This window comes from Schistosoma mansoni, chromosome 2 (genome assembly GCF_000237925.1).
Source record: "Schistosoma mansoni strain Puerto Rico chromosome 2, complete genome".
In the NCBI taxonomy this organism is placed as follows: domain Eukaryota; kingdom Metazoa; phylum Platyhelminthes; class Trematoda; order Strigeidida; family Schistosomatidae; genus Schistosoma; species Schistosoma mansoni.
In genome coordinates this window covers 727474-748292 of record NC_031496.1, presented here as the reverse complement: position 1 = coordinate 748292, position 20819 = coordinate 727474, and the positions used below count along the sequence as shown (strand labels likewise).

Sequence of the window (20819 nt, the reverse complement as noted above, 5' to 3'; positions counted from 1 at the left end):
AGTTGGTGAGGTTTCTTGTGAGGGTTGTTAGCTGGAAGTGACGATTAGGAGTGTTGTCGGACTTAGGTTGTACGACGGAAGCCAGATAATATTTAGTTTGTGATCTCAAACAACGTGAGCTCAATGTAATAAATACCTACTTGATAAATCGCTCATATTCTGCTTGTGTTAGTTGGCATAAGTAATAGGTAATTCTTGAATAGCACTGCTACACAAGGCACGCTATTTGTATGAATTAGATCTGACATTGGTTGACATCAGTGGTGTAGCCTGGAGTGATTCATTAGAATTTGGAAGCGCCAGTTAACATATGTCTATGACAACTTCCTTAATTGACACGTGATGAAGTTCATACTTCAGAATTCTATACTGTACTAAGCACTTACTGTTGCTTGTTTTTATACTTATTACTTGAGGGGTTCGCTTGACAGGGTTAAATATCCTCACTTAACCTAGACTGAAGGCCATCCACAGATTCATTCCTCTGGGTGTTTCAAGCGATTTTGCAGCTTTCAATGAACACACGATATGACTCCCCATAACAATTTACTTGCACTTGATACAGCATACTACTTATTCACGGCAATGATTCCGAGTATCGAGACTCTTAATTGCGATAGACTAGAAACTCCATCAGTAGGCTATACGAAAATAATTTTTCAAAACTTATGAAGCTACTTTGACGAGAGAACTGGTTTATTCAGCTGCTGTCCAATCATCCCTCCCTCAGCTAGTACGTTGGTTGATCAGAAGTTTCCATTTAGAAGTTAGTGTGATTTCACGATTAGCAGATTAAATGTTTCTACATGACTTGACATTTTAGGCCGACACATGTTTTCTAATACCTTCATTACTATCCCAGCTAAACCGGCAGGTTACAATTAACTCAGTGGTTACTTTCCATTTTCTCCAAATTTCATGAGAGTTGAGTTCAGTAGCATTCAAAACAACACCACGAGTGGTTCCACAAATTATTCACTGAGAGGTAACAGTAACTGCGGATATACTCGTTATGGCTTGACGACTTCCATTGGTTTAGACTACGATGGAAGAGAAAGATATCTCCTTAATTCGGAACTCATAAATTCAAAAGACTGGAAATTTTGGAGTATTTGGGACACACTCATAATCAGAGTAACGAATTGTGAGTCGAACCTCCCAATAATATACCAGATATTAAAAAAAGATTATTAAAACTCATCTTTCGATACAGTAGAGAGACATGAGACTGTAATGTAACGTCTAACATCATGTAAAGCCTTGACAATTCATCCCCATTTGTGTATATTTATATTATTTTGTGCGTGAGTAAGTATATCGAGTGCACATGATTAACAATTTCTTGGCTATTCAACATGTCTTTGAACCTAAATAAATGACACAATGACGTCATTTCCCTATGGTTCCAAACTGTCTGTTACACGAAAACACTTTTTCACTGCATTTCATACATTTATTGGGATTCTGCTTATTCATTTTGCAAATCAAACACTTGCTCAAGCAATCAAGAAAATCCTAGATCCCGACAATATCTCTTCGTCTGACACTTTTTGACTTATTCCTGTGAACGTTTTAACAAGTTTCGTAACGACAAATTGACAGAATGTTTAGCCAATTTTGTGTACGACATATCATCCAGTTAGTTTTCCGACTGAATGAGAAAGCATTTTCGATAGAAGTTATGTGAAACCAAGTAACAATAGATACACATGGGACCTTAATTTTACATTCACTTGAATATATCAAACTTAAGGAAGTTGTGTGACTGAAAGAAACTGTTGAAAGGAATATATATATATATGTTTGCTTATTCAGAGAGTTGATTGACGTTTTGTAAGTCTATGTTTGTAGCTCATGGAAGTGATTGTCATCTTGATCTTATTTATCATAAGTGTTGATGAAGTATCTAAGCAATGTGGAAGAGTGATATCATATTAAAGGTAGACCGAGGTTTAATCGGAACAGCCATCGAACAAGCCTGTTGTTTGTTTGTCATTGTAATTGCAAAGATGTAAATTTGGTTAAATTGATCAGCACAAATGTGTTCTTCATACGTTTGAAACATCGTGTTGCTGATTGTCACCATGTGACGAGTCACGATTCACAATGATATGTCTTTCATGTAGGTTCTTATAGATTAGGTAGCCACACCATGACAAATCTACAACATTAGAAGTAGATCTATTATTATGCTAGTACTAATACTGAACTGTACTATCACTCTACCAGTTCACAATTTTTAGCTCTTGACCTCTGTATAATTGTGATAAAAAGTTGATCTATATATCTGATTGTGTTATTCAGTTACTGTGTTCGACATCAGTAGACTACATGTTACAATCTAGTTGTTAAACATTTTATTCCTTCGTAAATGTTTATTGTTACTTGAGGAATGATAGCAAATGCATGTGTTTACTCACTATGACAAGATCAGTGTATTTACTTTTATTAAAATTTCATAATGACAACGCAAATGTTCTTTACAATTTAGAAAACGAATTAGTGAATCAGTTGGAAAGAGTATCATTCAGGGACTGCTACTTTTAATTGTACTGACATCCTTTCATAATGCAATTTTCACTGGAGTCTTTTACATTATTTGAACGTTATTTACGTTACTTTTAAGATATTATTAATTCTATTAGTTTTCAATTATAGAACTCGATAGATCGTCACTGAAACTTCAATTGGCTTAGACATGCTGAAGCAGTCTCATTACTGAATGAAGCAGTACTTTCTACTATGTTAAAATTGTTTTGTTGTTGAACGACGGCATTTTCTACCGAATTTCAATGGTGACCAATTCTCTCGGACTGTGTTCTACTGAATTATTTTGTTTCTATCAAGGAAGATGCAATTACTAAACGATTCCTTCAGTATTGAATTGGTAATTGGGACTCTGTGGATAACTATTTGACTAACACCGAGATGCCTTCATCAAGAAAAAAGGAATCTATTCGAGTCAAATTAATGGACAATAGTGATGACGAGTAGCCCCTACCTGTTATATGCAAGTTCCTTATGGTACATTCCTGTCATGGCTTTATTTGAAAATACTCATCGACATATTCAATCAGTTAGATTCAGTGCATGTGGTTTGAATTCATTCGCGTACCGATTTGTGTACTTTGCATTCTTATCAATCAAGGAGAATGAAAATAATAGTGGCAAAGGTAAACAGACAGAATGTGCAGGTGAATTAACAAGAGTATACGAGTTACGTAGCGGAGTACTGAAAAACGTAATGAGTCAACGAAATGAACAGTGTATAATACGCGCTTAAAAAGATTGTGTAGCGCGGTGCTCGAAAATCGTCAAATCTGACTACCTCTGCCATGTAAAATGATCAACTAATAGCGGCTTTGAAATTAGAGAGTTATGATCAATGGAAGAATGAACCTACAGACAATGAGCATCAAGTGTGAGATGACACCTTCACAGAATCAGCTCTTGTTGGAACACTTGTCCCACCAATCGTATTCAAAGAATAAAATCGGAACAAGATAACCTATCAATGGATAATCAACATTCCTCTGTGAAATAGATTCCAGGATTTTCTGTTATTCGATCGACGAAGAAAGTCATTAAGTAAGATAGGGAGAGGTAAACTGACAGTTACCCATAGAAACATAGAAGTTCAAAAGCATACTTTACGGCAAAGTGAGAATGTGGATTGACTGACAATAAAGACAATATTGCTTGGAAAGTTACATCCTACTCGCAGTCAAGCCGAGATTGCGATTCGCAATAATTGAATAAAACTAGGTGTGCTGACTTTGGTACCGTTAAATTTAGTGAAGTGATTACAAAGTCCTCTAATTTTACAAATATACACATGATAAAAGAGCTTGCGCTTGCTTCGTGTGCTAGTTTTTGTGGTGTTAACTGAATGCAACTTTTAATTTGCTTACTACGCTATCTTACATTACGTGACGCTTGAGGTGAAACCTGAAAGTTCTAGGCTGATTCAGTTGATTCACAAACACGCGCTACTGATATGTCATTCAGCTATACGGAAATAATTGTGAATGTTTACTGGTTTTCAAGTGCTTGTTTAACCCAATACAATGATAGATATTATTCGTAATGGCAAGACAACTTTTTTGGAAGATGAGCTGGGTAGAAGTCATAAAAAAACTGAATATTGAATAAAATTCAACCTATCTAAAAAGAGATCACCATATTTGGTGAATAAAAGACGACACTCAATAAGATTTCTATACACACTTCATAATTCATACTCTCAGTATTGTCTATTATCATCAGATTTGGAAAGATAAGAAATTGGCACATTATCAAGACAAAGAATTATTTATTCAGATATCTGCTAGCAGACTTATCATAATGAGATAGGTATATTGAATAAACCTTTATCTAATATGCTGTCTACAATGGTCGGTGTTCTTTGATGATGGCCTTTAGTGAAGAATATTTTGCTAAATCATCATCGAACGACCTATTGATAGAAAAAAAGTGTTTACAATTACGAACAGTCTGGTTTTCTTCGTGGTCAACAACAACAAATATTATGTTTCAGAAGAGTAACATATTGTGTTAGCCAAATAAGATGACATTGTATAAAGGAGCTGTTTCATTCTAGTATGTGGTGCTTCATTAGAATACGTCTGTGACTCCGAAGAGGGTCGATTTTTCACAAAATATTCAATCGAAGAACGATTGGTTGGTTGTAGGAAAAAGTTCGTCATTCATGGTGTGTATAGTCGATGCAATATTAGCCGATCCATTGTATAAGCTAAAACACTTTGATTTTCCGACAAACGATTTATGTGATAGTAGATTCTTGGTTGAGAATATGATTTGTATTCATCTGTCTTACTATTCCGTGAATTTTAAACACTGTAATTGTTTTTTCTGAGTAAACTGACTATCCAATGTACAAAATTTATGACTTTCAAAATTAAACAATAATGAGATGGACTTCTGCATTTCAGAATGTCTATTGCCAGTAGTTTACTGACATGTTCAACAATTAACTGGGTGAGTGCATGGAGGAAGACGTTTCTAGTGACGGAGGTGTTTTTATCAGGTAGATAAAATAGATTACACTATATCGGTAAGTGACATAATAAGTAAGACACAATTATCTGTGACGTAGGTAAGTCTTTCGTAATCCACAAAATGAGTTGTGCATAATCACATTCAATAGATCATATAATGCACATATACACATATTCATGTTTCCATCCAACACATTTTTTGATTCCTGGAGATTGTACAATCGAAACCATCTTCAGCAAGATGAAAAATTATTATGTATTAAGTAATTTCACTATGAATGAGGACTGACAATTATTTCGTCATTAAACAAACATACTACCCTGTATGAATCATAGTAGTAGTTTTCATTTTGTAAAATGTATCCGTTGCTTAATAACAAATATCACTAAAATGGTTGACTACAAATGAAATCGATTCTTTTCCATTCAAAGAAGTAAGAGGTAAGTACTGGATAAACAAGGTTTATTTGAAATATAATTTCATACTTATCCAAATCAAGTTCCCATTTTGATCACTAGTCGAATAGAATAAATTATCCGAAGAATACTAGTCAGCAAGTGTATTTGGGTCGGATATGGAAAGACTTAACTATGTCACAGATACTTGTGTATTACTTATTATGTCACTTACCGATAGAATGTAATCTATCAATTCTATTTCTCAAAATCACCTCCATCACTAGAAACGTCTTCTTCCATGCACTCACCCAATTAGACATGTCAGTAAACTACTAGTAATAACCATTCTGAAATTTAGAAATTCATTTGATTATTGTTAAATTTTGAACCTCATAAATCATGTATATTGATCGTGTATTTACTCAGAATAACAATTACAGTGTTTAAAATTCACTGAATAATAAGACAGATGAATAAACACACAATATCTCATTAGAGTGCAATTCATATTCTCAATCAAGAATCTGCCTTCATATAAACATTTTGAGGAAAAGTCAAACAGTTTTAGTTTATACAAAGATGAAGACTGTGTAATAGTATGAAAAACAAAAATTGGCTAATATTGCATTCAATATACACACCACGACAGATGAATCTAATTCTCCAATAAACGAGTCGATCTTCGATTGAAAGTGTTACGACTACTGAATATCGTCTGAATAGTCGAATTATTAGTCGTTTGAGTTGAAACGTGTAGGTTTTGTGTTCGACCCTCTTTGTCGTCACAAATGTGTTTTACTGACGAAATACATGCTAGGACGAAATAGCTTCGTTAAACGACATCAGCTCGTTTGGATTATACAATACATCATTCATATATGATCAACCTCGCATGTCAGAATATACTAACTTCGATGCATAATATTGATTTTATTGAAGTATGAGTTAGGATTATGTTATTCAGAACATGCCTCTGTTTCAAGTGTCTTTGAATCAATAAAACGACACTTTGTAGTAGAAAACCATTTGTTTCACTCACCCAACAGTTGATTCGCCAGTAAGTGATTTATCTTTTCTACATGTTTACTGATTAAACGGTTCTTTATTTGGTTTGACCGACGAAGATTGGTTCACAAAATCTTGATAAGCTTGTCATTTTAACAGAACCTGATACTGATAATCTACTCATGGTGTGAGAGTAGAACATTAAAATTAAGTGATGAACTAACAAAACAATAATTTTTTCTGCGAATAAATATTTATAAGGTTCATATTAAACGCCATTTCGAATTGATACGAATAAATTTCAATATAACTCCATCTGAATCTCTTCTGGAGTTACTGCTGGTACTAAGCTCTGGTTGGACATAGGGTTAGCGAATATATCCCGCAGCATACTCACACGCTAAAAAACCGCTAACCAGAAAAAATAATTCAAACCATTAAAACTCTGCCCTGGGAGTTGAAGGAACAATTATGAAGCTTCATAATGAAAGCTGGGAGCCTTTGGATATCACAAAGTCGATGCTCCCTCTAGCAACCTGAGCTATAATCAATATACGTACATGGAACGTCCGGAAAATGTGGGAAACCGGGAAGACCGGTCAAAAAGCAATGGAAATGAGGAAATACAAAGTGTCAGCACTCGGAATCAGCGAAACTCATTGGACTCAAGCAGAACAACAAAAGCTAGATACGCGAGAGATGCAGTTGTAATCTGATCACGAGGATGAAAGTGGACCACACACTCAGGGAGTTGTTTGATGTTATCCTGAGAAGGACGAAATGAACTTGTAGGATGAGAGTCTCATGGATCCAGAATTTTCAAAGCATCATTTAAAAAAAGAATGAGTGTTCACAATGAATGTTATACAATGTTATGCATCCACCAATGATAACAAAGACGAGGATAAAGATCAGTTCTATGAAAGGCTGCAATCCACCATAGCTAAGTGTTCAAGAAAGGATCTCAACATTCTGATGGTATATCTAAATGCGAAAGTCGGGGTCGATATCATAGGATATAAAGATATAATTGGATGACATGGACTAAGAGAGAGAAAAGAAAATGTGGAAAAATGTGCAAATATATGTGCATTCAACAAATTGGTTGTAGGCGGCAAAATATTTCCACACAAACTTATACGCAAAGCTACATGGATCTCGTCGAACCACATCACAGAGAACCAGATAGATCTTATTTGTATCAACATAAAACTCAGAAATACAATAGATGTGAGAACATGGAGAGGAGCTAACATAGATTCACAGTCGCAAGAAGCATCATCATAAGGAATGAATCTTCATGAAAACCCTGGACAAGATCGGAGAGAGGAAGGAAAAGAAATAAGCAAACAGCAGCAGTCGAGCACGAGCAGAGAAATTCAAGGCGCAGAAGAGAACAGCGAAGCGAAAAAGAGCCTTATAGCCGACAAGCAGAAATACATGGGAGAATTAGCAACGACGGTGGAAAACGCTGCAAGAGAAAGGAATATGAAACAACTTTATGATACAACGAAGAAACTAGCGGAGAGATATAGTAAACTGGGAGATCAGTCATGTATAAAGAAGCAAAGACAATCACAGTGATTCAGTAACAGGAGAACAGGTGGGCAGAATATACCGCGGAACTGTTGACTAGACCAGCTCCATTGAGTCCACCGAAGATTGAAGCAGCACACACAGACCTTCTTAAATCTGTCACTTCACCAACGATCAAAGAAGTCAAGATGGACATCAGACAAATCAACAGCTGGAAATCGGCAGGACCTGACAAATACTAGTTCAAGCACTGAAGTCAGACATTTAAGTAACAGCAAACATGCTTCACTTTCTATTCAAGACAATTTGGGAGGAAGAAGAAGTGTCAATGGACTAGAAAGAAATATACTTCATCAAGATATTGAAGAAAAGAGGTCTGAGCAAATGGGAGTATTACAGAGGCATCATTTTGTTGTCAGTACTGGGAAACGTTTTCGACAGTGTTGCTCAACCGGATAAAAGACCCAGTAGACGCTCGACGCTCGATCACCAGGCTGTGTGTGGGCTATGCTCCCTCAACAATCAGTCTCATTCCTAGTTATGTTCCACATAAAGGTTGAACCGAAATTTCACAAAAAGTTAGTAACTCATTTGTTTTATCAACGATTAGGTCATAATATGTTTGTTGAATTCTTCTATAACTTGATCTATTGAATAATGTGTGTATTTTCATTCTAGTTATAATTCTACATTACCGATCAAGCCACCTACATTATTTCAATTCCATTTATTTTCTGAGAGTTATTACTTTGCAAGTATATGTCAATAAATTTAAACGATCAAATATAAGGTTCACAAGTTAAGTGAAGGCCTTAGAATATGAGTTGTATGTGAAAATTACTTTGTTCAATCTCTTGAACACAAGTGAGTCAGAGTTCGAACCTCCTGTCAACTTGCTCGAAGTTTGCATTTAAAACACTAAGCAAAAGAAAAATACCCAGCAGTCGTAAATAGTTATGCGAGGCAATTGTTCCTCTCTCTCTCCCTTGTGGATTATCCACAGGTGCCATGAGGTTACAAACATGATACAATGTGTTTCAACAAACCAAGCTAAAACGTAGCAAAGAATCATTTTGAATTTACCAGCCTAATTCAAACAAAGTACAATGTCAACAACATTTTATGATGAGGACCACACAATGAAATAACACTCAAATGGCGTTAAAGTTCTTTGATAGTCACTATTGTCTTCTGATAAGATCACAATATCGTTACATATCTTGATTAATTTGGCAGGATAACTATGTTCCGTCTACATTTCACATGTTTTACAAATGATTTATCTTAGAACTTGGATCTATGTCTTATAAATATTCCAGTCTCATTTAATTACATTTCACATCTAGTAATGTTAATGAAGTGTTGATCCAAACAGTGATACACAAGATATATTCACACTTATTGTCAAATAGTCCTGTTACCATAGAGCCTCACTTAGATAGTTTTCATCCTCAGAGACGGTTTATAACTATATGCCACTACATTAATAATGCTTTGAGAATAATCTTACTTGAGTCGTGTATAACTGTTTTTTAACTAATTGTTACGAAACACCCTAAGCAGTATAGTCCACTAGTAAAATCATTTCTACTAATTAGTCCGCAAATTAGAGTTATAAGTCTTTTTGCTTATGTGACATTGGATCATAAATCCTCAAATTTCACTTCAACACTTTTGATTATTCATGCTGTGCATAATTGATTGACGTCGTCATTGATGGGAATAACTAAACATGTTATGTGAATATGCATGTGACTGACGCGAAAGATCCACCGGGGTGCTTGGAACCTGTCGGGAATCACAGAAACTTTGGTAATTATGTCGACCAAGTCAGAGGTATTGTGTTCCGACTCCGTAATAAACATCAATACTTGTGTGCAAGTACAACTAATTGACGCGCAACTTCGATTTCACTGCTAGACACTATCTAATCTTCTCGTAAGCCTTTTAATTTTGTTGATAATGTTCAGGATATCCATACTTGATGCAATATGTCAAAAGAGACTTATTGATTCACATCACTTGAAGCATTGAATCTGTCAACACATATACACTGATATGTAGTATCGGGTGACATGTTAAGTCCATATGCCTTATTCTTAATTCTGGCCAAGCCAATTCGCCTGTCCATTATGAGTCATGTTTTCATCTTGTCAATTATTCACTTATTGATCCCCACCATTTTCATATGAGCGTAGGCGTGTGTACACTTCTTATCTTATTTATCACATGTCTGTCATTTATTCCTGTTTGACTATAAATATTGATCAACGTTTGATTAAAGTGAGTTGGCTTACCCGCCATCTCCAATGTATGTCATTTTTGTTTTGCTCGCTGATAATTACTCATATGCTTATAAGTTTCTGCCCTGCGTCATTTGTCAATAAAACTGTAGCTGCCGCTTCTCTTTGCTTTCTGATTTTATGCACCGTTAAAATTGGTATTTTAACGGTTATCGAGGTGAATGATTAACGAAGCACGGCACTACAGATATTTCTCACTTTATAACTCGTTTCATAGTACAAATGTAATACGTCACTTATATTAGGTACTTTGTGATGGGCATCACCCTGCTAGAGATTGAATCTAACAATGTCAAGTCTTGTAGTGATTACTTAATTAGACGACAGACTTATCAACAGAAACCAAATCACGTAGAAAAGCTTTCAGTTGGTAATTTACACCCAGTTAATAAATTGGTATTGCCAATGATAACAATATTAGAGTTAAGGATAAACTAGTTCAGATACACAATCAACGTCGTTCAAATATTATAATGATGAGTTGCGTGGCTAAACATGTGTTGTTGACTTATTATTTATACATGTGCTCTAAGATTTATTTCCCCTGAAGTACAAAACTAACATTCATACTTCTATAACGAATGAATAGTAGTTGCTGGGAATTATTCAGAGACCATTATTACATACATTCCTATTGCATAACTGCAAAGTCAATAATATGAAATCTATATTCATATCACCTTTATTATAATCTTTCATTTGACCTATTGAATACTATTATACTATTTAATATTCTGAAGTTAGCTGGAAATTATGAGTTAGTCTCTCACACTTTAAGTTCTTTTCGGCCTGAACATGTACATTTGTATCGTCCAACTTTATGACATGATGTGGTCTGATTTGCTCGTCCATGAACTGCGTAAATCTGAAATACATGATTGACACAGATTATGTTCTGGTCTCAAACGGACAAGGCTAGATGAGAAGAACCAAAAAGAACTCATGAGTCGACTACAGGTTGCTTGTGCTGGTAAACAAGCCGTTGGTTTGAAACAGAGTCAAGGTCAAATAGATCAATGTTCTGGTTGGCGAATTCATCTCACAACAATTTGACGGATCATAAGAATGCAATAGTTCTTTTATCTTATATAAAATATTTGTAAGTTGTTTATTTTGTAATCAACATACTTCACTTTTAACGTGACCAATAAACACTTGGGTCAAATTGAATAATAAGTAATATATATGAGCAGACTGCTTTCCGTCTAAACACCAATACTTGAGTTATACTTTGGTTAGACAACGCAATAGTCAAATGAATCAAATGTCTCTGTTAAAGAATATTATCATAACGTTCGTAATTCTTCTGAATTCAAGTTTATCACGTAAGTAAATCTCCTGTCACCTTATTATTTCCACGTAATAACCCTACAGAAATCTTTATACTTTGATAATCTATGATCAGAACTGATAGACCTATAGTGAGATAAATATGAGTTTATTTGGGAACCAAACGCAAATTCTGAAACAGATTAAACTTGCTGGTATGACTTCGATACTGTTACGTCTGGCCGATTGTGAACGCTATATTTGCTTCCCTAATCTAGTTCCGTACCCCGAGCTAGAACTATACACCGAGTTGAAGTCTAGAGAAAAGGCACAAAGTGTTTGGGAAGCACTTTACTACAGGGTTCATTTATGTACAGAAAACACAGGGATTTTATAGTAATTTGAGAGACCTTGAGTTTTACCGAAAGTTCTAGAATACTGCTAAACATAGTAGCAGTGTGTTAATCAGTCAATCAGGATCTCGTTATTTTAGTAACATAACTTCACACAACTTCTAAATAATTGCTGATTGGTTGGGGCTCTTTATGAGCCTCTGGAGGCTCTGTTAGAGTTCTCCGGAAGCCGACTCAACAGATACTGTTGGCATATATGATTTATATTGATTGTAGTTCAAATTCAATTTTCGACCAATGGGTACTCGGGATAATAACGTCCATAATTAATTAGTCAATGTACTGAAACAGTATAATAACCATTGTAGTTGTTATATCTGGATCTTAGAATCTTAATATATCGCGTATGACTTGAGTACCCGAAATCTAAAACTCTTTAAGTCGGAAATAAGGAGACAAAAGACCGAAGAATATGCTTGTTGGACAACAATCAAAGTGTACAGAAAATCATGGGTATTTATAGATGTTAAAGTTTGTTAAATCAACATTATAATTCCACCAATCCGTAAAGGGGCATATTATGTGACTGACCGATAGCAGCAAGCCACGTTGATATTGCTAAAAAACTCCATTGCGTTTTAGTTGGATGAAACTCTTCAGCCTCTCCAGGGTCTCTGCAGGCTTCGGCTTTATTCTCGTAAGCCGTTTCAACAATAATTTTATGTTTTCCCGAGAGGCAATAGAATCTATGAACGTGAATTCATTTGTATTCACATGTTGCCTTCATATCTTCCTTACAGTTTTGAAGGAATTCAGAACATCAGTGTAGGCACCCCTAAATCTTTGAGTATTCACAGCAGAAATATCGACTGAGTTAAACCATAACAACTTAGTCGTAGCATTCGCACAATCTTAATGACCAGACATGTATAGCTGTAGCTTCAACGCAGTACAAATTAGTTTGTACTAAATGACTACTGATTCATCGCGTACCGATTAAACAAAATTATGATGTATCAGAAGCATTAACAGAAATGCATTTCCTTTCACGATGGATTAGCCATGTTTAACAAATGATTTTCTTTTCATGATTATTTCAGTAGTCAAATGTAAGTATTCAAAATACGTTAATAATGATTGACATAAGACCTGTATCTTTTTCATGAAATATTCTTTTATAAATCTTTGAGAAATTTTTAACATTAGGGAATATAGTCATAGACAATTACTTACTCACTTACTTACGCTGGTTACCTGTCATGGAGCGGCAAGGTCCACTCACAAGCATTTTCCATCCACCTGTGTACAGGGCAATTCTTTCCAGTTCTCTCCAGTTCTTATTCATTCTTTTCATATCTGCTTCAGAGTCCCGACTCAGTGTGTTTTTTAGCCATCCTTTTTTACGTTTCTAATCAGGATTGAAAGTTAGAGATTGTCTCGTGATGCAGTTAAGCGATTTCCCTATTCCTACGTCGTTGGAAGAAATCACTTAGTTATTAAATCAATATTTAGAAAATTGTAAGTGAACAATAAAAATACCAAGTACATCGAAAAATCCAATTGACACATACTTGTGAATCTTTTCCAATGATAAGTTCAGGTGACACTGCATCAATCAGAATTTAGAACTTGTGGATTAAAATTTACACATTCGATTGCGAAATGAACTATCAGTGGCTCAGACAAACTGATCAACATGAATATTGATCAACTAACTTTTACACCAACATCTCGTTTCATGATATCGTGATGATTGATGTGATATAATATTTGCCGACATGTATGCTAATCAGCTAAGCCAACTTAACCCATTTCCAAGTACTTGTTCAATAGCATACTATTTCAACAGACGTTCCAATAGTTTTTGTTAAGGATAGAGCAGTTTCATATAGCATTTGGTGCACTGTATACATAGAATAATGTTTGTAGAGACGTTCCTCCGAAACAAACTAACATTTTCATTTGAACGAGTAGCCTAAATTTTTGGTAATTTATTTGTTACAGGTGACCATAAGTTCATAAATGAAGTGTCAGGAAAATACAGTAAGTATGCGTGATTAGTTATTTATTTCAACATTAAATGTGCAGTAGTAGTCTGTTATGTTTATCAGGAACAGTTCAATGTCGCATGAAATTTCTGTAAAAGATGTTCCCATGATCCATCATACAAAATCAGATGTGCAGCTGATGTTTGCGGCAGTTGTTTGCTGTCATACTCCTGTATCATGTTAACCTGGCAGTCAGTCAATATTCTGCTACATGCTTCTGACCACGTTATATATTTCATGTTTGAACCACAATGAAGTTACCTCTTAATTACGCGGTTAGAAGATATTCAAACCGGAAAACATGTGTACCAATATAACAACAATTGTACTTGAGTTTCATAATCTTTAGCTTTACCATTTAAAATAAGCTTGTTAAAGGATCTTTATGAAATTCTTGACACATATTATTCATCAGTTAAAATAAACTCAAGAGGAAAACATTCAGTGAATGCCTTGCTTGAATCTGCAAGCTGACCTGTTTCATGGTCCATTTATTGATTATCTATAGTGTCAATAAAAAAATGGTTCCATGCTGTGATTGCATACAACCAGTGTTGGTCAGCAAACAATTCACTGGTGTATATGAAAGACATCTTAACAACATACAGCGAAAAGAAAGGCAATTATCCAATAAGTCGTTCTGTAACATGTTTTGATCTGTATGCAGTGGTTTGTTATTTGTACATAGCTAAGTATTTGTTACAGTCGATGGTAATAGTTCAGTATGGAATCTCCATCAAAGCAATTTCTATAAAAGCCTTTCACTGTAAGCCATATATCACCGAGATCAAGATAATCAATGTTATAAATATCTTCATTGTATATCGTCTCTGACACGGTAGACCTTCAATTCTACTTTACAGTTTGCTTAAGTTCAAGTTTATATTGTGTACGCTGAATAATTCAACAGCTCGTTCAATGCTGAACATATCCACTTAGCGAAATTATCATCAGTCTTTATCATATTCAGTAGTGATCTATTTGTTTAAATTCATTTAAAATGGTGTTGTGATTCCACTTTGATTATTGACTTTATCGCATTCATAGTTATACTATGTTTATCGTTTATTACTCATTTCATAGAAACCAAAGATATATATCTTCACAAATGCTACAAGACTGGTGAGTCTAGTTTTACGTTTACTGAGTAGCACAATTGCTAAGCAGAATAACTTGCACATGTAGACATAATACGAAGTGAATAATTTATGTTGCGATGTTGTTTATATTGGCTAGAAGAAGTTTCAAATGATGAGATGATATCGAAATTAAGAATATCCAATATGTCAAAACGAAACCTTCCAAAATTAAATGGAGACGCAAATTACAGATATGAGAATTGAAACAAAAAAAAATAACTGGGTTATTATAGCCATTACTTTGAAAAAATATTAGAAACGAAACAAGGAGATGAAAGTGTAAATGCGCAGAGAAGTAAACGTCAAAATAGAATTAAGAATGGCAAACAAATCAGACGGCATAGAAATGAAAAGTTACACTTGCCGCTCGATTTAAAGTGCGGCGATGTTATTAGGAAGATCGATCGTACAGTTGTCGCATTCTATTAGACTTGAGAGGTCTTCGTTTGTTCCGATTGTTTCACATATACAAATCAATGTGATATCTGTATTCGAGCGCACACATCCACTTACAACCTTACAGTCATACACGCATTGTGTCACCTCACTTACTCAATAACAACTAACTCATCGGGCATTCAACATTCGACGAATCCCGTCTCTTCATTCCATTACTTCCATTGTCAACGCATCCGTTTCAACACGCACATCACACCAAATTACTTCTCTTCTTTCCTCTGTGTTTCAGACGAGCCAGTCATCACTGCAACAACGATCAAGGTCCCAGGTTAGTTAGTTAGTTAATTTTCACTGATTCACACATATTCATTGCACACATAGACATGACGGTGCCGTGTTCACACATGTATCACCTCGGCTATTTTAGCATAGTCATATCATTACACCCATCAACTGCTTAATTTTCATCTATTGCTTCCAGATTTTTCACGGTGCCCTGTCTTCAATCGACCAATGATCTTTGCTATAAAATTACTAAAATCTCCATATAAACACCTTATGTATGATTTCTGAATTGCAGATATTTTCCGTATTGCTATATCAGTTGTTCTCATTCTCTCTCTTATTATTTCTTGTGATGCTCAAAAACATATGTGTTGTCACAATTTGTCCAATACTGTCCACGAATAACATACATACTTCGACCAGATCTTGATATAATTTGCCAGCTCATATTTGAAATCGGTGTTTAAGTGGAGACTGATACGTTTTCAACACCAAACTACTTCTCTTCCTCTGTATTTCAGATGAGCCAATCATCACTGCAACAACGATCAAGACCACAGGTTAGTTAGTTAATTTTCACACACATAGACAATAACGGTGTCGTGTCATCACATGTATCGTCACAGCAGTTTTGGCAAGGCTATATCATTACACTCATCAAATGTTTAATTTATGTATTGCTGATGTTTTTGTGTTCCTCCACCAGATACTCTCACTCTCTCTCTCCCTGATTACTTCTTGTGTGGCTCAATGGCATATGTGCTGTCACAATTTGTCCAGTTCTCTCCATGAATAACACACATGATTCGAACAAATCTAGATATAAATTGCCAGCACACATTTGAAATTGGTGTTTCTGCAATGACTTATAGTTTTTCCAATATGCGTAAATAATTTACGACCACTCATGAGAAACATGTCCACCGATTATTCCATAACAAACTATAAAAGTCTCTCAAAATGAATGACTTTCTTATCCACATATCAATCTCAATAGGTATCGCTAGTTGATTGGGAAGCAATCACTGTCGAAATTCAGATTTCACAGTCCATTCGAAATTCAACATCACACAACAAAACTGTAGAAAGTGAATGACTCTTGAATGGAATCCAATACATCGAAAATCGATGGACGTTGACATGCGTGAATGAGGTTGATTCACGTTGTTCATGTATGCTGACACTTTGGTGTGCGTCAATGTCAATGGGATGGTCGATTGTGCAGTTGTTGCATTCTTTTAGACTTGAGATGTCTGCGTGTGTGCTGGTTGTTTCACACTTCCAAATCAATGTGATATCTGTATTCGTGAGTTCATTTCCATGACATGCACACACTCCCAGTCCAGAAATTATTCATGTAAGTGTATACACATCATCACACCAAATTACTTCTCTTTCTTCCTCTGTGTTTCAGATGAGCCAATCATAACTACAGGAGAAACCAATTTCACAGGTTCTTTAATTTTCCTCGATTCGCATATATTCATTACAAGCATATAGACATTCACATTGTCGTATCATCACATGTATCATAGACATGTGTCATAGACATGAATGAATTCTAATGTTGATTGGCAAATCGTTCATCTCTCAAAGGATACAATGCTCATGAATCTGTCTGTCTGTTGCCCCCTTCCAAAATAAAGATGAACTTTATCATGTTCTTAACGAATACAGATTTTCAAAGATCTTTGAGTTGTTGACGCTTTCTGCTGTGCAAACGAGTTGTTTGCTTATTCGGTGACTGTGACGATTAAACTTCCGTCTATCTTTAGTGTTATTACTCTTCCACGATGCTAAGATACTTCATTACCATTTATTGGAGATAAGATCAAGATAACAATCACTTCGATGAGCTACAAACATAGACTTACAAAACGTCAATCAACTCTTTAGATAATCAAACATTTATATACTTCTTTCAATAGTTTTTTTCAGTCACACAACTTCTTTATGTTTGGTTTATTTAAGTGAATGCAAAATTAAGGCCTAATGTATTTTTAATGTTACTTGTAAATGGGATCACATAATTTATGTGAAAAATGCTTTGTCATTGAGTTGGAAAACTAACTAGATGGTATTTTGTACACGAAAATCGGCTGAACATTTTGTCAAATTATCAACGTAGTTACGATTTTTGTTAAAACGTTTTCAGGAATAAGTCAGAAACATTGTTAGACGATGTGATACTGTCGGGATCTAAGATTTCCATGGTTGCTTGAGCGAGTGTTTGAGTTTCAAAATGAATGAGCAGAATCTCAATCAATTTATCAAATGCAGTGAAAAAATTTTTCCGTGTAAGAGACAGTCTGAAATCACGGGATCTGACGTCATCGTGCTAATAACTAAAGATCAAAGACATGTTGAATAGCCAAGAAATTGTTAATCATGTGTACTCAAATTACTTAGATGCACACAAAATAATAATAATTTGCACAAATGGAGATGAATTGTCCATTTTTTAAAAGGTTTGACTCGATGTTTTACTCACGATTCATTCAAATTAGACGTCACTTTACAGTCACATGTCTCCCTACTGTATCAGAAGATGATTTCCAATGATTTTCCCTTCATATCTGTTATAATAATGGGAGGTCCGACCTATAATTCGTTGCTCCGATTATGAGTGTGCGCAGATCATAAGCACTGATTCTGTACGTTGGTTGAAATTCTTGAAACTCTTGAGATGTGTACACACCTTTCATTTTGTAAACGTTTAGTTGGCTGAATGTTACGGAAGGATATTCAACCCGTGTTGTTGAAACAGCTTTCAAAATAGCAATATGTTGAGCGTATGTCCGTTATTACAGAGGAAATATGTGTGAGAAAACGAATGGTGCAAAGTTATATGAACGTCCAGTGCTAATAAACAGTGGATTCCCAATTAAACATTCATTTCACGTAAATATATATGTTCTACATGGCTAGGTATGATGACGTTTTATGCATGGTTGTCTTTGAAAAGACTGTTTGTGGTGTTATTAGCTTTGTAGCGCATTATTTATTACCATGCAAACTTATCATTTCACGATTTCAAAATCAACCGGACACCTGTTTTTGTGCATCCACCATGTTTTGAAAACTCTCTCACGTCACACAAATTCCATCCTCACTAATGGTCAAGCACGTAGTCACGTAATAACGGAATGACCGTACATTAACCCATTCATCAACAGTTTAACAATGTCACCAATTCATGAAAATGTTCTCATTCACATCGACATTACCATCAATATATTCATTGTTATCATGTCAATGTTGAACTGTATTTTATTTCAGTTGAGTCGGCTACCACGGATCAAACCGCAAAAAATGAAAGTAAGTACAAATCTTTGCAGGCACTTGCTTTAGTCGCCTTCAGTATATTAGTCGGTTTTCTTAAATTAACGTATGTTATGTACAGAAAACCTGATCAATTATTTTGAACAATGCGCGATTGAAGTTTGGTGACTTTGTACCTATTACAAACTGTTGTGAATATATGGTTTGATATTTAGGAAACTTGACCTTACAATGAGTTTTAATTATATTGGAAGAATAACTCAGACCATGAAAACATTCATAATGTTCATCCCGAACAACTGTTGTGTATGTAAAACCTCGGTCGCCCATAAAATCTTCTTAGTTATTATTAAACGTTATTCCATCTGTTTCTATGCCTACAAAATGTTGTATTTCTTAACATTACATCTTTTAAATAGATCTTGATGCAGAAGGTCGTGTCTCCAATTCCACAAGAACAATACTGTGTAAGTCATTTATTTAGCACAGCATTTAATCCAAATCAGCACTTCTTGCATACACAATCAACAAGAGTTGGAATACATTAGTTGGCCCCCACTTGTGAATAATTTAGCCGGTCATACACGTAGGGTTATAAATCTAGGTCTTATTATGTCCGTTATAGCTAAAACCTTCATCAAGTAGGATTTATTTGCCTTAATTGGAGGATACCGGCTGCTCGCTATCAATTGTTGCAATAAACACTCACATTTCTCTCTATTATTACCGATAATTTCCACACTGCTATAAAAATGTGTCATGCTCTTTCCAATACCATGACTAATAACATAACGTTATTCTCTTTTTAGATATCCTGCTTGGTATATTCGCTCTTATTTTAATTGCCGCTCTTGTGTACTGTATCGTAATTCGTAAATCAAAAAAGAATGAAATCAAGGATCCATAAATGGACAATATTACTTCTATCAATGTAACAAATCGTTTCTCAATTCTTTCTCTTAAATAACATATCATGTCTTTTTCAAGGGATTTGTTGAGCATCATGGATATATTGTGGAACCGACTGCTTCTATATCGTTTTCGGATGCTACTTTTCGTCAGTTTCTGTTTCATCATATTTGAGCAAATAAAGTATATCTATCATGCCAGTTATACGTATGTTTATTTCTATCGTAAACATTGACAGTTAAAAGCTGTATTTGAGCTCATATGGCAATCGTTACATTGTTTATCAGATTCGATAGAAGTGTTTTTATTAATTCCTTACCCCGTCAACCAATTACAATGAATGATTGGGGATTGCATCTCAATAGTCAGGCTTGTTCTTACGTTATTGAGAGGCAGTAGACTTAGTGTTTATCAAATCTACGTCAGTTGAATTTGGTATGTGGACAGTATATCGGTATGTCACACAGTCATCCATGAAAGACGGTGCATTAGTTGGTCTTATAAATCGCCGCAATTTTCAGAAATTTGATGACAACAAACAGTGTCGGCAATTTATTTAGCATAAAATAGAGTTCCACAAACAAACATCAAGAAGTGATTGTTGAAACATAAGGTTTAGTGACAGACTGTAACAAAAGTAATGTATTGGTATTGAACCAATTCATGAAAATGGTCGGAAAACAGTAATTTGTGGACAGACTACTGGTATTTCTGATCGATTCTTAGTCCTTCTGCTGCACGGCAACACATTATTTCAAATAACTCCAGGTTTGATTAGATAACTTTTGTAGTGTCACTGAATATCGATTCTTTCAAAATCCATGTGACTGAAAAATGGAAACATTAAATGGTAAAATCATTGTTTGACAATGTA

The 20819-nt window shown here is 35.0% G+C and overlaps 1 protein-coding gene across 1 annotated transcript; it reads left to right on the top strand.

Annotated features, from left to right (window-relative positions):
• Positions 1-4708: 4708 nt before the first annotated feature.
• Smp_032690 (hypothetical protein) lies at positions 4709-19943 on the top strand (the record flags this gene model as incomplete). Its single annotated transcript, XM_018795251.1, has 3 exons — positions 4709-4859; positions 19456-19503; positions 19846-19943. The coding sequence occupies 3 exons, from the start codon at positions 4709-4711 to the stop codon at positions 19941-19943; spliced, it is 297 nt and encodes a 98-aa protein (XP_018649583.1).
• Between the last annotated feature and the right edge of the window lie 876 nt (positions 19944-20819).